At 46.7% G+C, this 20032-nt stretch overlaps 1 protein-coding gene across 1 annotated transcript in view; it reads left to right on the top strand.

The window, feature by feature from the left end:
* LOC100748397 (protein gustavus) overlaps positions 1 to 20032 on the top strand; it is a 35577-nt gene that overhangs the window by 8482 nt on the left and 7063 nt on the right. The window contains 1 exon segment of the mRNA XM_033318746.1: positions 19947 to 20028. Within this exon segment, the coding sequence (XP_033174637.1) occupies positions 19947 to 20028 (82 nt within the window).

The following is a 20032-nucleotide window of genomic DNA, read 5'->3' as shown; positions in this document are numbered from 1 at the left end:
TTCCGCTCGCCTCTAGACCGATTTCAGATCGGTCGTCCCTCGCCGCCGGCTTCTTCGTCTTCTCTCGGTGACCCAGTGCGCACCAGATGCCTGATAAAATCCGAGTATCTGCGTCGTAGCCGACTCGAAACGGGAATATCGACGCCGCTCCTTTGAATAACCGCTCCTCACCGTGCAAGTTCGCGATGCCCGCAGAGGAAGTCGATTAATGCGCGATACGGCTCCCTGCTTGGCTCCGTGTTTGCTTGGCTCCTGACTTGCAACTATGTTTGAGATCTGTAACTCGATTTCAGTCTCTTTCTTTATACAGCGACTCATCGTTCTCTTATTTGTTACACCTTTTTGCTTTTAACTGCACGTAACGTTCAATATGCAGGGAACGAGGTTAATCCAATCACAGTAGGATTCCGTATGAATTTCATTCGTTTGAACGAAATTATAGTCTGCACCCGACTAAATGAGCCCACCTGAATCTATTGTACTGTGCGTACTCTTATTGTACGAGCGGAAAATTATAGGCAGTGGGGAAAATCAATGAGGTGCTGTTATACGAACTCCAATTATATAAACTATTTGTTCTCCGGCAGTTTCGATGATTAAATCATAAGTGAATATTTCATTGGAAATAAATCACACAGTGCGTGAGATTTATAACTGAATATTTAATTAGGAATAAAGAAAGTTTCGTTTCTCTCAGCGATAGAGAAGATATAGAGAAAATCATCAACGTGTGTCGTACACTAGCAAAGATAATAGGAAGATATGAAAGAACCGTTCGTTATCTGTACATCTACGGAGAAAAGAGGAAACCTGCTAGCATAATTAGAGAATAATATCCGTAGTCGATGCTGAGATATAAATATAAGATACACAGGTTATTCGAATTCATACGTACACATGATTTTCAGCTGACCAAAAGCGAGAAAAACGAGGAGGAGAGCGCGTGGTTAAAAAATTCAGCACGCGTACGCGGTCGCGCGAAGGAAGAGAGTGAAAAGGGCAGTGGGGGAGCGGCAGCTCGCCGAGGGAGAGGCTTTTTCGTAAGCGACGATAAATATATTTCCAAACGTATACGAAACGGCCTGGAACGGCGGCGTGCCGCTGCTACCAGTGCTGTCGACTGACCCATTTGTGAAACTCGCGCGACTCGCGTTGCCACACACCTTCTGCCGTGCGCGCGCTCGATTATTACAACACTTTTACGAATTACACGGGCCCGTCGAGCCCGTACCGCGGCACGACAGGGCCGTATTATTTTTCTTACTTTTGTAAATCGCTCGAATTGAAAAAAATCTAACGTCCAATCGCGAAACAATCGCTAATTTCAAATATAGACATCGCGTGCGGAAGATTCGTTACGTTAAGATTCGCGTAAACAATTGCGGATAACAATTGCACAGAAACAATTACCGTGGCCACCTCCGAGAAAACACCTTCGTTTACGTTATCTTCGAATCTTCTCATACTTCGTTTCTACATCTCTTTATCTGCATACTGATTTACTCGTAACCTCGTAACAGTACCTATACGATTGTGTTGCATTAGAACCGCGATTCTTGCGTTTCTAACAATGCCTGTTCTCCCCGTGTCCCAGGATTCTTCCATTATTTTTATTTCCTCCCTGTTTCCCGTTCCACGAAACGATTTTAATTAGGTTTCCATCGTATCTTTGGTACTGCCGTCTCTCCCGAGAATTAATATGTCTACCACGGCAATTAAGGGCACGATCGCGTAGAAGGAGAACGATTTCGAAGTGATTCCTGTCTTATTTTCCTTCCTTTTCTTTATTACGATCGACAGGAGAAGCGTATAGCGGAGAGCAGTTCCTGAAAATGGTTCGCGTGATAACGCCTTGAAACGAAGCTGTTGCGCTCCGACTGGCGACCGACTACAAAGGCCTTTGTACGATTTCGTGGCGAGAGCTACGTAGTAGAAGCCGGTATCGGTCAGAGCCCTCGGTGTAAGCGGCTTTATCGAGCACACGCGATACACGGCCCGATAAAACGCGTATCGACTCGTGTAATTTGCCGCCTGCATTTTTCCTTGGTGAGGCCAGCTCCGTTGCGAGCGAAACGGCTCTCCTCTTTCAGCCGACTGAATTTTTCACTCGCCAGAGACAACTTTGACTTTCTATCTCCGATGCAGAAAGACCAAGCGGTACCAAGGTGGCTGGTTGATTGGTAGAGAGCGGCCCTGCGCGTTGACCCGGTCGATGTTTTTGGAAAGATTCGTAACGGAGAAAGGGCACGTGCCTTTCGATGTTGGGGACATGTACACCGAAGAATTTCGAAAAGCTGACCCCGATGTTTCGGTTAAAAGCGAACCTAGTAAAAAGATTCGGAATGCGTTCGACGTTGTTTGCTCGAAAAGTCATACAAACTTGATGTGCTCCGGTTTGATTCCGATCGATATCGTCGAAGTTCCTTGCGAGAAAAATGCTTCAAACTCGACGCGAACCAATCCAACATCTGTTTCGCTCGAACCAATATCGTTGAATTAATTTAGCTCGTAATTCAGATAAAATGACAATAACCGTTGTCGGTGTCTGTTTAATCTACGATACTTGTTTCATGGATTTCTAAACAATTTTATCTACGTGATAAAGCGATGACGTCGTGCCAGGTACGGATTAAACGGTAGAAAAATGCGAGTAGCTACAATTTTGATCGTAAATTCTACGACGTATTTCGAGCGATCCGAGTTTCCGTTCGAACGAAACGAGAATAACCTACGAAAGACCTCGATTTCCGAACTGATCCGATTGTGCTCTGGACATTAAATCCGACAGCGTTCTTAAATTCGTTCTCGTATCCCGGCAAGCGATGGAAAAATAAACGGAGGAAGTCTGGGAGGCGAACGTCGATAGCCACGTCCGCGCGTATTGCGCAAGCGGATCGTTCGCTTGGCAAATTGACATTTTCCGTGCGAACAGCGCCGGAACGCGGACTTTTGTGTACACGAGAGCAGAAGAGGAGGTACATATGCGGCGAGCGGCGTGTATACACGCAGGAACGTAGCTCGCGCGAAGGTCGTGGGATTGGAAGCTCGTCTCTTTGTAAAAGGCAAAGACGCACGGATTTCCAGAAAGGAGAGCCTTTGAGACGAGCCGCGACGTGGGCAGAGAGATCTCTGCTGCTGGTCAGATCCACGGAGAAAGAAGAGATTTCGCCAGTGAAAGACGCGCGAGAAGGAGAAGAATCGAAGAGACTTGCAACCTACGTGCGAACGGGAAAGGGAGATGGTAGACGTGTGTGTTGGCTTCAGAACTTATCAGGAACGCGTTTCGTCACTGATCCACCTTTTTCTTTTCTCCTGCGCGTGCTTGGGAAACGTTGTTCAACTTGGACGGCAGTGAACGCTGATCCGAGAGAAGACGGTCTTCCGATGAAAAGGGTCGTGCAACGACGCGAAAGAAAAGAATTCCATTTTCTGAGACGCCTTTTGCGATCGACGAGGGGAGGAGGCAGAGTGCTCTTCGGTTCGTCGTATCTTCTTCTTTATCGTTTTATATGTTTTATCTATTTGGTTAATATCTTGGAAAAGCTGTAAAAAAAATCGTCTAAAGATTACGTTAAAGGAATCGCAGTGAGCGTAACGCGATTCGTTCGACGAGAGTATAAATTTCGTACGCGGCTGAGAACCGTAGAGGGATTAATTGGTTCCCACATTCCGGGTACACGGGCGAAACTTGTTAATCAGGCTGAAATATTCGAACGGCTGGTCGGTGCATTAGAAAATGTTTCGATCACAAAGAGAGCCAGACCCCTTTGTTGCCGGTGGAAGGTTGAAGCCGTGGCTGTGCACGGGCCATTTCGTCGTCTCTGTCTACGTCCCTCTCGCCGTTGCCTTTTATGATTCGTTTTTATTTATCGTCGAACCCGAAAGTCTGGTTCACAATGGTCCCGTACGCGGTATGCGGGCTGGTAGTCGTTGTTTATCCCGCCTTCTTCGTCCCTCTCCAACCTCGTCCCTGTGTGTTTTTTTTCTTCTCTTTTTACCACGAAGAAACGGGACGACCGTCTCGAAACGAGAAACGGACGCGAGCAGAGATGAAAAATCGACGCGGAGGGGCCCCCTCGTTGTGAAATCGTTTTTCTGGCTCACTGTTACGAGAGCAGGACGATGCCTATCTTTTAACGAATTTGCATCCAGCGACCTTTCCGCTTCGCCTCGCTCCGTTACCGATCTCTCCGACTAGATCGCGATCGATGGGTCGCGTCGTGAGCCGATATTCGTAATTTGCCAGCCGACTAACGCTCTGCTTTCCCTTTCCACGCTGTGCAAAGGTTGGTCCCGAGAGACCAGGCGATTTTCTGTTTCGCCATCCTCGCAAAAAGCCTATTCGCGCAACGTCTATTTAAACGAGACCGCGAATCGTCGTCGGATGCAACTTGAAATTACGGCAGAAGATGATCCGCCTGGGCACGTAACGCGGAGCGTGTTTAGCTGGTTGGACGATAACTGGTTAATTCGATGGCAAACAGCCTGTTTCTAGTCGTTTCAGCGTTTCTTCGCTCTTTCTCTACCTCCCTCCCGAGGATCCTTGGCTCGAACCCGCTCCAGCGTGTTTTTCGTAACGCATCGCGCAACGCTTCGATCGACAGGTTTCCTTTTTGAATTCTCGGTCGAAGGCTTCTCTTTCACCGAGGCCCTCCGCGGACGCTTTCGCAAAAGCTTGGAGCGGCGCGGTTTCGCAAATTTCAGTCACATATTCGCGGTCCTCGGCTCCTTTACAATTAGTGAAAGGAGAACTCGCGCGTGGTTTCGACACGTTGTCGACAAAATGCTCGAACGATCGGGCATCTGAATTCGTTTCGATCGCCGCTCTCCACTTTTGCCTGCTGAAATTTCATATCGAATCGCGGTAATTCGATTCTCGATAGATTCGTTCGATTCGATCTCGCTTCTCGCGATTTGTTCGCATATTTGCATTCTGTGCTACGACAACAAAGCTATCGGTTTAGATGAGTCGTCTGATCGTCGTAGAAGTTGTAAATTAGTCGCGACCAATCGTTGAAAATTATCTTCCTATATCGTGGTCAGGCTAGTTCGCAAGTACACCGCGCTCGCGAAACAATAAGATTCGAAAGGGAAACTAGAAAACGAGGACACCGCGATCTCGTAATTTTCATCCTCCTCTCCACGGACGAAAGATCATACTACCATAAGAAGCTCGATGGCGGCAGGTCGCGTTTATTGCAATCGATGATCGTCTTGACTCACTCCTAGGGAATGCTAGTGACGTCGAAAGCCGTTTCGCAGGAGAGACGTATTTAAATCATATGACCGAAAAATTAACGGTATCTTACGTCATATATATTCCGCCAAATCGATGAATATCAACGACGTTAATCAGTCGGAGAAGAATTGGTCGTTTCTTCGAAGACGGCGAATCCTGTTGCAACTTCAGAGAACTTGTAAAGTATCGTCGAATCGACTTGGTAAATTGAAAACAATCCAGAAGACTGGCACGAGGAACGAACGAAGAGTAGAGAATAACTTCAGAATAACTGGCTTATGCAGGCTCGTGTCTCGTTGACCGTCAGACTGTGCAAAGAAGAAGGAGAATAAGGCTCGTTTGGTCCGTTGAGGCTGTGGCAGAAGGGTCCAGATATGCTGCAGGTTCCAGACAAAGAGGACAAAGGCCCAGATCTGGCCGCGCCTGTGGTGGCCGCCTCGAAAGAATTTCACCACATAGAGAGCGGTGTAGAGAGAGGAGAAAACACGTAGAACGCGGCGTTCGTGTTCGTGATAAAGCCGCGAGGCTCCTCGCTGTATGCGTCTCTCGTATACGTGTGCCTCGTCCATGGAATACTTTCACTGGTTTCACGGCCAACAGACACGTTTACACGATGCTAATAATACGCCCGACGCAGCCGTTGGTACCACTTACTCTCCTCGATGGTGTTTCGCGAATCACGATTCTGCACGCGGTTCTTTCCACCAAGTACGTAAGTACGTTTGGTCCTCGGATGCGAGCTTGGAGGAGTTCGATCGGTCGATGAACCTCGTCGAGAACCGATCGATCTTAATTTCTCGATCTTGACCTCGATTGGTCGAGTTCGAAGCTTCGCCGTGTGATTCGAACACGTTCTCGTGGTATTCGACGGGCAAATTGGCACGCCTCCTCGCAACTCCAACCTTTTGTTAACACGTCAATCGTTTCTTCGCTCTATCTTTGGTTACACGAGAGTTCTTAATTTGGAAATCGACTACGAGGAATCGGAAGAGACATTCGAGAGGCGTCTGCGAAAGGTTCGATAAGAAAAGTACAAGCGTTAACCCCTGTGTCCATGTGCAACGTGGCATAATTGGCACATACAACCAGGAAGAGGAGGGTGCTTGCTATTGTTGTCCTGGTAGCAGGATGTATCGACGACACGTCGCCGCTGCACATCCGCCGGAAGAAGCTTCTCTCTGTCTTCGACGAGGTTGCATTCAGCAACGAACGACCGCTATATCGATACCCCTGATCCCGTTCTCTTTATTCCGTCTTTTTTCCCTTCTGTTCTTTTTTTTTTGTTTCACAGTGTCGTCGAATTTCTTTTCGGGGAAACTCGACGATACTTCGGAGCGGGTTTTAACGGATCGTCAACAATAAGAGATTTGTTAAAGCCAGAGTAAACGAAGATTAAAACGTTTGACGAGCGGCATCTTTCTCGGCAAGTTTCGTAACTTGGATTCCACCTACGCTCTTCCTCTGCTTTCCAACGGTCAGAGTTGCGAAACTATCTTCAAACAAATTTCTCCACGTCACAGCAGGACGATGTTTGGTGGCTTAGAATTATCTCGTTTCTAAGAACATCTGTTCCGCGTTAACGTTCTGTTGACCGCACGATTATCACGGTCATTCAAAGAAAGATCGTCTTTGTTCAGCCGGAGCCAGGTAAAGTCAAGATATCTCAAGGCCTTCCAAAAATTCCAACCGACACGATCGACATGCTAAAAGCCCGGCATTCACGTTTCACGCGTTATCGCTCCACACAGCCTAGTCACGTATAAACCAGCCGATTGGATAGAAATAGAAGCAACAGAGGAAATCGACGAGTTGCCGATATGTTTTTACGCATATAATTGCCACAAACGCGTTTCCGGTGATTGCCATTTTTTTTTTGTCGCGTCATAAATTCTTCGTTCGTAACTTCCGGTTGCATTCCGAGAATCTAACTTCCTCTTCTAACGCGAACCTTCTCCGAGATTTTCAGTTATTCTCTCTAATTTCTGCTGGAAATTTTTATCGGTTTCCCGGTAGATCCTTTCATCGAGATATTTATCCGAAGGAAAATTCAATTCTAAGCTTCTTAATTTTTCAATTCACCGAGTGTCGCACAGTACCTACTGACGCGTATGTCGTATTTTTGAGTCACGCGTTACGTTCTCGCCGTATAGAGCATGTTTTTGTTTCACCGAATATTCATCGTTGTCGCAGAGACAATCGTTCATTCAAAATGAAGGAGGTCTGGACAAAACTTGTTTTAATTTTCACAACACACGTAGAACGAGGAAGGAAAAATGCCGTGTCTCGGTCACGGTTGAACAAGGACGAAGGTGCTAATGAGCTTTTGGCTATCACGGACACGTGCTGCTAGTTTCTGCTCGTTAAATTAGGTAACAATCGGTGGAGGAACGCGCTTTCCACCTCCTCCTCGTCCTGCTTGGTCGTCGCGCGGTTACCTTCGCGGCCACCTTCTTGGCTACCTTACCACCTCCTCTATCCATCCGCTCGTTCCTCTCCCTACCTCGATGGCTCTCCTCTCTGGTGCGTTCTCCGCTCGCTTCGTAGTGGGGTGGTAAGGATGTGTGTGGAAGCCAAGGCACACGGTGGGGTCGGGTACCAGACAAGGTCACGGCTACCAACAGCTAGTTTCTTCTCCGTCTCACTATCGCTTCTCATTCTCTTTCTACCTGTCCCCGTCTCTTTCCCCTTCGAGGCAAGCAGCCATCTTGGGGAATGTGTAACGTCATCGAATGCACCGAGAATAACAATAAATTATCTCTTGGTCGCCTCTCACCTTCCACCTCCATAGACTTGCCCTCTGTTTCCTTCGTTTCGTCGCACTCTTCCTCGCTCTTTCCGCGATAGCTGCGTTTCAAAGGTAGCATGTGCCAGCTATATTCTACCTTTGCAGATTCCTTCCAGTCTTTTTAACGCATGTTTGCACGTTCGTTAAAGGCTCCGCGTACTGGAATATCTTAATCCTCGGTTAATTGCGATGGTCGACAGTTTCCTGATAATCCAGGCGGAATTTCTTGCTTAATAAACCGTTGTTGGTTCGTTAAACGAGGAGTATCCGATGTTTCAATGAGAATCGTGGTGGGCTAGGTTCTCTGGGAATCGTTGAAGATTCGTTGGTCTATCTGGCACTCTCGCAACAGATCTCTCCCTTATTTCCATTCCTCGTCGATAGGGGACACGATACAGCCCGCGATAATCTCATCGAAAAACAAATTCCAAAGGGACACGCCCGTGGGAAGAGATATACGTCGGTAGATGTCGGAGAACGGTGAGAAGAGAAGGTCCTTCTCCCCTCTTATCCACGATCTCTCGATGCCCGATCTTGTTCGCATGAATTCAAGAACAGCACCCCTGAGTCCATACCGACGTACCGTCCATAACATAAAAGATTGTACCTTTCGACTTTCAAATACAAATTCAAATCTAAATCGATAATCAAGACCGATCGATCGGTCTGAGGTAGTACAATTCCGAAGAAAGATAGGAATTCCCAATAACGATATGGAGTTCTCGTTTTAACGATCACCCTGATCTCGGCCAAGTATCTCGACGTGGTTATCGCGCGCATAACGTGGTGGGGGTGGCAGAGGCACCTTAATCCAAGAAGGTAGAGACAGAGAGAGAGAGAGAGAGAGACAGAGACAGAGAGAGACAGAGAGAGAAAGAAAACAATGGTGATTGTCTCGAAACGTTTACAGCCTAATTATGTGAACACGGGGCCCGGCCATGGTGGAGTAACAATGCTATAACTCGTAACAATGTACGATTGTTCATTGTCTGCCCGTGCCCCTTCGCTTTTCTTCGCGTGTGCGCGAGCAGTCTGCTAACCCCGTCGTGCTAACGTCGCGACTACCTTCAGCCCTTCTTCCTTAAATCTCGTATCCTATTCGTAAGCGAATCTCGGCTGAAAATCCTTATTCAGCGAGATTATTTCAGGCCACGGTCGATAGATACCGATTACGTAGAGAAATTACCGAGGCTGGAACTACGTTGGAGAGTCCCGTGATTCATTTCTGCCAGCCACGTTTGACTCACGTTTTCCACTTACTCACCGATCGAGTCCAGGGTGGAAACAGTTGCGGTGGATCCAAAAATTGCCGGTCTAAATTCGAAACGGTGGCGTACAGTGGCTGACCCACGGATGTACGCGACCTCGAACCTTTCATAGGTTGCTCGTGACTCGTTCCACGAGTTCCTCTCCTTCTCTGGAGGCTGCTGCCGCTCTACCAACATCCGGCCTGTCTTGCAAGGCCACGCAAGATCACAGAAATCGGGTCGTTGAACCGGGCCGATGCTTGTTGCTCCACGATCAAACGACCAGGCGCCAAACGAAGATAAACGCGAACGCTTGCCTTCGATAGATTGCGGTTGCTTTTCGATAAGCCGTGATAACACGCCGCCCGGTTCGTTGGTCTTGAAAAGCGAGAGCCTTTCACCTCGCACGCTTTCTTCCTATTTCTCCTCCGGCGTTCGGAGAAGAATCTAGCGAGATAACGTTTCGAGGTTTGCCTTCAAGAGAAATACAAAGGTAGAATGATGCAGATGGTTGAGTAAGAGGCAAAATGCTTCTCGAAACGATTGGGAAAGGAACGACTGGGAACGCGAGCGTAAGAAAACGTGAGCTTCGAAATTGATATAAATTACAGTTATATAAATTGATTTCATAAAGCGAGATATATGAATTGAAATTTATGGATCCTTCAATTTACGTAATCAGTTTGAATAAATTAGGCACTTCTTGGTAGTGAACCGCGTTTCACAGCCAAGAGAACTGTTTTGTAATGCGCAGCCTTTATAGGATCATCGACGCAAACGATCGTCCGAACGAGAAACACGAGTGTATCAAACAATTTTCGTTGTAAAATTTCCTTTGTCGATAAATTTTTACCACTACGACGACTTTACAGTAGAAAATTTCTATACCGTATAACTCTTTTACCATTTTCTACTTATAATATTGCCTTTGCCATCCCTAGAATTCTATTCGAGCAACTATAATAGAATAGGCCGCTTGTGTATCTGCCTGTATCAGGCTCTGAAGGGTTAATTTTCCATAGAACACAAGGAGGTACTACGTAACACGAGCAATTTATTCAATTTCTTTTCCTACTTCCGCAATGGCGCCCTCCCTCTTCCATTCTCTGTTTCACGTGTTCAACAAGAAGCGTGTATCGCTCCACCAACCACTAGTCACTAGACGATTAGCTCTCGCGTCGCGTGATCCCGCCTCGTTACGGGCTCGTCTGGCCGTCACAGTTGTCGGCAAAAAGAACGTTGCCTAAGCAAAGGATAGTTTCTTACCGTGAACTTTGCCTTCCGTTCCACCGGGGAAACCGGTCGCGTTTCCAACGAATGGCCCCGTTCGTCGTCTATTGGGTTCTCGTTTTCGAGCGTTCTCGGTACCTGGGTCACGAGCAGTATGGTAATTCTGTTTCTCAGTATTTTATCGAATAAGAAAATTGCTTGGCTGTTGGCAAGAAATAGCTCGTAGAGGAAACGCGCGTAAACAGTTTTTGCAGATAGATATATTTAGAAATAATAACACTTTTTCGTTCTACCTATCAAGTATTAGCTTGGTTACGACCATGCGACTCGTGTGTTTAAAGAAACTCATTGAAAGAACGGTTTTTCTTACGCAACGACGAATCACGTTCCTGGTAAATATGTTAACAAGCGAACGTGGAAAACTGATTTGTCATTGACACTACTGAAAGAGATTTAATCTTCTTTACGTCGTCTTCTCTCGCTCGTGCAACTCTACAGAATCTTCGGAGACGCGTCGTGTTAAATTAACTCGTTGAAGTATTTTCGTGGAATACTCGGCTGTAGAATTTTCCTCGTAAAGTCGTGCGCCAGAGATTGGATACGCGTTGCCACCAGCGATTTCTCGATTCGTCTTCGAACTTAATTTCCAGTCGGTCGATGAAAAAGTCATCTGGAACGAGAAAAGCTTCGCGCGAATATCCTCCGCCAAGGATACCTTCTTCGCGAACCAGTCCCTCGATGAAAAAGCGTGCGCGCTCGTCGTTGGCAGCTCGCGAGAAAATCCGCGAGCGGAGAAACGAACCGAGCTCTTCGTCTGCCTTTCGTTTTTCCTTCGACGACGTGGCGCAGTCCTTGAGGAAATCTCGCCCCTATTCTCAGTCTCGTCGTTCCGAGCACCTGTTCGTCGTCGAACGAAGACAACGCCTCTATCGATAACTAAAAATTGAACTTACTCGTTTTATTTCTTTAATTGACGTTGCGACGATTTGTAACGATGAAAGCGTTAACTGTTAGCATACAATTACTTGTCTATTTAAGCGTGTCTTTGATCGTTTCTTATTTCAATTTTTTTTTTGTTTTTTAAATACCTTAAATTATTGGATCTATCTACAAACGTAACAAGCAGCATATTTTTCTTTATTTTTGCTCTTTGCCAGTTTCTAGCTACTTTTATACTAATTTCTCATTGCTAAGATACTTTTTTAAATTTGTCGGAAATATGAAAGAATTGATTATTGGCTTTCCATTTAGATCGTACAGTAAAGATTTTTTCAACGAGTTGAACTCGAAAGCAGCTTAATAGAGCGACTTAATGTCTTTCACGCGTGAACCAGGTGTTTCGCGAGATTTAGCATACTTCCAATACAAATTTTATTCGGTTGGCAACTAAGGAAATGCGGCTCATACGGGCTGGCTACTAAGTGAGTGCGGCTCTTGTAGGCTGGGGAACTGAGGAGACGTCGATTTTGTCGATACCAACTAATGACAAAAGCCGCATTCCTTAGTTGCCAACCCAATCAATAAATGTATATAAAATACATAAAGACGTACGAAGATACGTAAAAATTCGTAATACGTCGAGTATAGTCGCCGAGTATTTGCTAAACGAGAGGAATATCTGTTTAGAAACCAATTTATCATCGATTTGGCAAAGTTCAGGAAAATAGGAATTTTTTGGGCTGGCAACTAAGTGAATACGGCTCATATGGGCTGGCAAGAGATACTACGGCCTCGTTCACTCGATGATTCCCTAAAGAGATTGCGCCGCATTTGCATGCGATTGAATAAGCGGCGAAAGAAAAACGCACGACTGGTTGTCTCGCTGTTTTCATACGTAGAATTCCATGCTGGTTGTTAGCAACAACTGTCCACTCGTTATTACAATGTTCCACTTGCAGACATTTTCTAATACTTATATACATGAAAAAATTGCTTCGATCGGTCGTTTCGATCAACCAACTGGCTGGTACATTCAGATAGAGTCTCGATTGCACCTGTACCTCCTTCCTGTTGCCATCGTTTGTCGTGCAGCGAGACTCGTTTATCCGTAACACGATCCGCGAGTCCTGCACGTGCAACATGTAAATGCGATGACTTCTCTTTTTATCCGTCCCCGAAGGATAATGAGCAAACGTGTCGGGATATTTCTTTTCTTAAAAATTCTAGCGACAAGTTGCCATACCTGTTCTATGATACGATTATATGTTCCGAACGGGAAAACTCACGTAGGAGAAATCTGCGAATAATATCTCTTTGAGTATACCTCTGAAATGTCTTAGGTAGAAAAATCAAGCGAATCTGCAAATATAGCTTCTAAGTGGGAAAAGGAAATTCTCGAAGGTGGAGAAACGCGATCGTCTTCGCGACAGGGCTTAAAAATATCTTTCAACGATCGCGTCTGATCGTCTCTGCACGTGCGCTCTATGCATGTGCAGCGTAAGCGAGAAGTTGACCCGCGTAACCCATCCTTAAATGCATTTGCAACGCGTGGCGACACCGCTGATGATCTCACTTTCGCGAGCGCGAACAGTCGCGCCGATTTAAGCGTCGAAAAGCGAGAGTGCACGAGGCGCCGATTCTCTGAGTCAGTCGAGAAGAAAGAAAGTCTGGAGTGTCCGTAAGTGCCTAAAAACAAAGTCTTAAACGGAGAAACGACTCTTGAAAAGAGTCGACGACTCTCCGCAGCCAGATTTCGTCTTCGCGTTTCGTGGAAGCCGATCGAACAAAAAGCCTACGCTGCTGGTTCCTTTCGAGGGAATGCTGTCGAGAAGTCGTTTCTCTCTTGATGGATCGGCGTTGTGAAAACGTACGAGGCACTCGCGATGCCGAGACAAAAGAGGTGGCGGGGTAATTGAAACGAGCCAAAAAAAAAGAAAGCGCCACGAGGACTCGGGCCCCCGGGTGCGACTCGAAGAGCAAGGGAATGATCTCGACGAGCCGCCTCGTTTGAAAGAATCAGGCGCGAGAGCAGCTGAGAGCCGCTAACGGCCGCCCTGATATTTGACTTCGATCAAGACGCGAAGATCGGTCCATTGTCTTGGAACTCGCTGTCGGGGCGTGGCACTCGCGAATGAATCGAAATCGAACGATCTATGGTGGAGCGTCCGTTGCAACCAGAGAAACCAGATCGACGTGGCTCAATTTCCTGCTGAGAGTAGATTCGTTTTCGAGTAATCTTGGGCATATATTTGCTTCGGCTATCGTGGGAAATCGGTGAGAAGTTAAGTAGACTTGTTCGGAACTAGTCGGTCGGACGGCGTGTCCGATGGGAACGTCTGGTACTACTTTGACTCGGCTTGCAACGTAACTTCGATACGGAGACGACGGTAGTCCGCGCTTTACGCGTTAACTCTACTGGAACCACAATTCTCGTGATTTTAACAGTTATTACAATCTTAACAGAACGTGATGGACTATTTCAATTGGATCGCAGTGCTCTCGAGCAGATGGTAATTTCTGTTCAGTCTGCCTCTTCGATTCTCACAATCCGTGGCGAACAATAGAACAGCCAAATATATTCTCTAATTCCCTAAGTCATACTTCTCTTTGTACGTCTGACGAAGCACGCGGTTGCGTCAGCCCTTTCGTTCTGGGGGAGCCACGATGATCGCACGGCTCACGCAGATCGGAATAAAGCGATAACCGTCTCGATCTTAATGCAAAGAGTCGCGATCAAGCCGGGAGAAGGCATTGTTTCGGCGCTCCTCGGGTAGGAGGGTGTGGTTCCAGACGGGCGAAATCCTTAAAAGGTCGCGGTCCGCCGTGAAGACCAGAGAAAAAGAACGATTCGTGGTGCCCGACAAAAGAGTTCCGCGCGGAAAACGTTCGGCCAGTGGTCTTTATCTGGAAGAGAAGGGCTTTGTCGAGGCAGCTGGTGAACAGGTGTTGACCTGGCCAGCCTCTAGCCGTCAGCTGTTCCGCTTCTAAGCCAACCGACTAAGTTGCAACGCGCGTGAAACAGCCGTTATTTTGCTCGCTAGTTAACGCGAACTGTCGCGGAGAAACCGGCCGTGTCGATTCTTCCTTTTCTCATGCAAATATGCCGTTCCCGCGACACCGAACTTCGCCCGACACTCCGCTTCGTGAACCCTTTCTTTCGTTGGAATTTCTAACATACGGACGTTATGTGCATTGCGCAAGATGGTGAGATAATTTTCATTGGCGCGATCGTTATCGAGAAAACCGTGGTTGGGAGACGCGTGTTCGTAGCAGAGAATCGTTTCTACTATCATAAAGAACAGTTTTGATTCGTGCGAATGAAATAGCAACTCCGATACGGCGAAATGTCTGCATTCGAGTTCTGACCTACTATTTAGTTCGGTTAAATTCGATTCGCTAATTGCCACGTTTTAAATACACCAATTAAGAGGATTAGGAGCTTCCCTGGAGAGCACATTAGTGGATTGATCTGTCCGATAAATCCTCTTCACCTTTCTAAATGGAAGTAAATGCAATTACCAACGTTAACTAACGAAATATCGCCAGTATGATGACGCAAGAAATAGAGGACGATAAAAATGCCAACGTTACGTTCGTAAATTTTTTAATTAATATACGCGAACAAAATCTTTTGTCTTAACATTATCGCAGTGAAAGAAAGTTTCAAGTATTCGTTTAATATTTTTAGTCATCGTTTCTTTCATCTGGATCTTACGATTCAATCAGATTTAAAGAGTCGTTGAAGTACTCGTCGCATTGATAAATCCCTTGACGTGTCAACTTTTTTTCTTATTCGAATTATCTTCTTTGAAAAAATGAAGGCGTAAAAGATCAAATGATCTTTGTATCGCCTTGTAAAGAGAGAAATGTCTGTTTATCGTTTGTCAGGAAACGAACGTTATTGAGATTGTACACGTGTCGCGAGAGCTCGCAAGGCTCTCGACACGTCGGCCGAGAATAACGACGCGTAACGCTGCGTCGTTTCACTATCATTGAGCGCAATTGACATCTTGCTGGCTGACGCTCAGTACCGGTTGGCAACCGGCTCGTCGATGGCTGGCAGTGCCGTGCGCGACTAGCCGTGTCCGTGGCTCTTCTCTCTCGTTCGTGTTTGATCGATCTGAGTCGTGCGTTTCCACGCCGATAACCGCCTTATCCACTTGCGGAAAGCTCGCTGGAAAGCTCCGTAACCCCGCGCGGTAGACGCCTTTAACCGTTCCTATTACACTTAATACTCGTCGCGTGACGCTCCCTAATGCTATAAGGAGAAATTTGTTTCTACCCCTTTTGCTTAGTCGATACAGCTGACTTATGGATCTGTGATTATAGCACGAGTTCTAAAAGAGATTTATCGCGATCGAAAGACGCAAGTATCGCAACAGAGGTTTCCGTGGTTTCGGACAAATCGATCGACAGTCAGTCCGTTGATCGATCAAACGCGAGAAAAAATAATTCTACCGTAAATATAGTTCTTCGATAATTATCGGTTTTTCGTAATTTATATATTTCGTATTTTACAGAAATTTCATGCAGGTTCACCGAATCCCGCCTTTTTGTTCACCTAATCGAAGCACACTTGTCTATAGGAACAGGTCGTAAAAACCTGTTAATCCGGTGAAAACAGGTGAAACGTGTCTCATTTCAGGCTTCGAGACGTAAAACTGAAGGGATCTGCGACGCCCGCCGGATTTTTTCCCGAGCATTTTTGTCGGTCTATTTTGCAGCTGAGGGGTGGTTTACCCTCTGTCTCTCTCTCTCTCTCGCACCCTCGTACTCTCGCTCTTCCCCTCTCGATGGTAGTTGTCGATGTTAGAGGGGTCCAGAGAGGCTGAGGGAGCTCGAGGGGGATGGTAGTAGATTTGGGGGTTGGACCCGTGTCGAGAGTGAGAGAGAAAGAGAGGGTGAGAGAGGTGGGGCAGAGGTGATCCCCGCGGATCAATACCGCCGTCGGTCGGCAGCCTCCAGCCTGCTCCAACGACCGATGCTCTCGTGTTTCCTCTCGAATCTCGAAATCGAATGCCATTCGGTACACTCACTCCGAGAAAATCATTCTTGAATGTACGCGACTCACCGTGCTCAATATTCTCGGCAAATCCGGAGTTCGTTTCGTCGGAGACTCGATTTTCCGCAGACTTTGGTTTCAGGGTAGAGAACGGTTTCCGTTGGAATTGAAGCAGGTGTTTAATTCTTCCATTTATTGTTCACGGGGATTTAAATCTTTTACACGACCCGCGAATCTTTGAGTTTAATTATCTACGCGATAACGGTTTGTTCGATTCGATTCGTCGACGCTCGTATTTCATATTTGTCAGACAGTTTTGCTTGAAAATTCTGGCAGACTTATTTCCTATCCTATTTCCTTCTTTCCTACGATTTAACGTGTCCAGATCACGGCATATTCGCAGTCTACGTCCATTATTTTTTCAAAGAAATCAATTATTCTTTAGAGAAAGGAGGTGCAGTACAGAGTTTCGTTCGTCTGTAACGATGGAAACGATTCGTATAAGTTCACACTCGGATAAGTAGATTCGATCGCTTCGGACACTAAGTACAATTTCATTCAAATGTACATGTATGGATGTAATTCGTATAAACAAAATTCCACTATGATGCGTCAAATCGTTTTTGCTAGTTTTAGTTGTCGCCTTTCGAGAATGGCGAAGACCATTCATTTACGATGAATTTGCTTGAAATTAAAAAAAGAACCAGACTAAACATCAAAATAAGTACCATATCTTCTTCTGGATTTCATCTGTAAACAAAATATCTCGTTGATAGAATCTACGCGAATCAGTTCCGCGGATACGCCGGTTGCAAGCCGGTTCTCCGTCGCCTTTTCACAAGGCGCGAAAGTAGCCCGGCTCGAGCGAGCGTGACGAAGCGAACGCTTTAAGTTGGCCGATGAACGACGCTGACGCAACGTACACGCTGGCCGATTACTCGGCTACTTTCTCCTGTTCCGGACAGTCGTAATATTGTTCGCGATTAGCCGGCGTGGCTGACGGAGGCGAACGCCGTTAACGGACCCCAATGAGCGCACGTCAGCAACGACCATGACGACTCGAGGAGAACGAAGGGCGTCTCGTTCGGTTCACGGCTCCGCCGTAAAGCAAATTAAACTCGAGCTTCTTCGACCGCGTCTCCTGTTTCGCGCGGTCCTAACTACTAGTTTCTTCGACCCGTCGATGATTAATTGTCCGCGTTTCGCAATCGTCCAAAGAGGAAACGACGATCAGGTGCTCGCCTTGAACGTATCACGCGAGCAAAATTTCTTTCAAAACTGAATCGACTTTCTAGCTCTTGCAGCAGCGTGGAAACGCGCCAGTTTCGATTAATATCGAGCGTCTGAAATTCAAGGGATTTCCGAACGATCTAAAAGCGGGAGCGCGTTACAACGAGGGCATCGTTGCGATATTTGGGTAGTTGCGAAAGCCAGTCGAGTTTTTCTTCGATAGTAATATGCGGAATAACGTTTCGGACAATGGCACGGTTCTCAAGGGACCTTGAACTCCTCCACAGACTCGCAAGGATGCATCGTCTGAGAAAGAGAATTTCCGCTGCTGGAGATTAGGTGTTCGATGTAATTTCTGCACGCGTAAACTCGTTCCACAACTCCTAACGAACAACTCTGGCGTCGAGAGACGGAGCGCTGTTCGATTCGCGACGAGGCCAAGTACCGTTTAATGAAATTTGTTAGGAAATCATCGAAAACCCTGTCTGTTTACCCGATGATTATAAAATATTCGTTCGTCTGTATCTTTCGGTGGATTTCCCGCGTAGATCTTTTTCAGCGTGTGTAATAATCTCGGGAAGCAAGCCAGAGCCGGATTCAGGATGTCAGTGTCCGGTATCCGTGGCCGGAAGCGTGTCTTGGTTCACGGATACGACCAAACCAAGATCCAGACGAAATAATGGAATAGGAAAAATTGGAACGACCTCGTGGCGCTACAGCCGTGTTTTGTCTCTGTTCGTTTTCTGAATCGTGGCTCGTTCTCTCGTCGCTTGTTTCTCACGTCCTGTCACTTCGAACATGCAACTGGTTAAGAGTCGCGAGAAAAAGCACGACCATCATTGCGCCGAAAGACGCGCCGTCCGGTCTGTCGGATTGGAACTCGAGAATGCGCAATGTCGACGATTCGAGATCAACTCGAAGTGAGCTTACACACCTTTCCTCTTAGAACGTTAATCTCGCGTTAATCGCAGCGGTCCAGTCGATGGTTAACCTTTAATCGAAACGATCGTTAATCCACGATAGGTCGACGCGTTTCTCCACACTGATTTAAGTGGATTTCCAGAACGAATGGAATTACAACGGCATTTAATGGAATATCGAGCCTGGCGAGACTCGCTTCTCGAAATCGCTGCCTTTCCGGCTAGCTCCGCGATGAAACGTAATTCCTCGCCAGCGTTCGTTATCAGCCAGCCACGGTCTTCCACAGACCTCGAAATTTACATCGAGCCACTCTTTTATCTTGACTCTTTGGTCAACGTAATCGCGGACGACGATTAATTCGACGCAATCGAGATATCGACGAGCAACTAGTTTTTATCGCGACAACGGCGTCCTGATTTAATTTGAGAAATGATCTTAACGCATTTGCCTTAACGCATACGCAGACATACGATTACCGTAGCAGATGGGAAAGAGATATCGGAAATTTGTTTAATCGACGTCCGATCGAAAGCGACGATTTTCCGCTGGTCGAAGGATCAGCGAGCTTAAAATCCTCCTCCGTTCGGTTCGTAAAACCCCGGTGGGCTGCGGTGACACGAAAATCCGCAAGCTGGAAGCTCCTGTAATCCATTGCTCGGTGCCGGTGTGTTGCGTGTCGCGATATTGTCCCCGTCGAACGTGCGTCGCGGAAAACGTACGAGACAAGGTACAAGCTGTGCCGGGCAGCGTTTTCTCCGCTTCGGGACGACGTCTCGTTTTCGCGGTGCGATTTATGCGCGATATCAAACAAGGCGACGAGCTACGCAACTGAACGACCGCGAATACGATATGCAACGAATTTATTAGGATATTATTCGACATGATCACCACGGTAATAAATATCGCGATACAACGTGCAATTTAATCGTTCTAGCGGGCTTCAATTCGATCTGTACTTGCAATATCTATCAACGAGCATACGATCTTGATAGTTTATGCGTTCTTGCGCTACACCGCGCTTTATCTCCCACAAAACGGTATACCAATCTAACACGATATAAAATCCACTCCAAATGAAACTTGATATAGCGCAACGTTACTACAAAATCGTTCGTTAGTTCGACTGCGCGAAACTTTAACGACAAAATATGACTCCCAATAGAAAGAGAAATTCGGACCATCGCGAAAGAGCAGAAAACGAACGAGCAAGGAGAGTGATAAACACTCTAAGGATTAGTAGTCGCGTGATAGTGGTTTCCCAGTGAGAAATCAACCCCCTAGTGTGTCCCCTGAAGTCGCGTTGATGAGAGGACAATTAACTAACCAGGCTTTTCCACTGTGTTCGCGTTGCAGGTACAAAGCGAATCGTTGCGTGAGCGGGGGCGGTGGCCGCGCAAACAGTGCGACTGGCGGTACCGGAGGCGGTCTAGGTAACGGAG

This window comes from Bombus impatiens, unplaced genomic scaffold (assembly GCF_000188095.3).
Source record: "Bombus impatiens unplaced genomic scaffold, BIMP_2.2 scf_0113, whole genome shotgun sequence".
NCBI lineage: Eukaryota > Metazoa > Arthropoda > Insecta > Hymenoptera > Apidae > Bombus > Bombus impatiens.
Note: the sequence above shows the minus strand (reverse complement) of the source record. Positions and strands in the feature narration are given on the sequence as shown.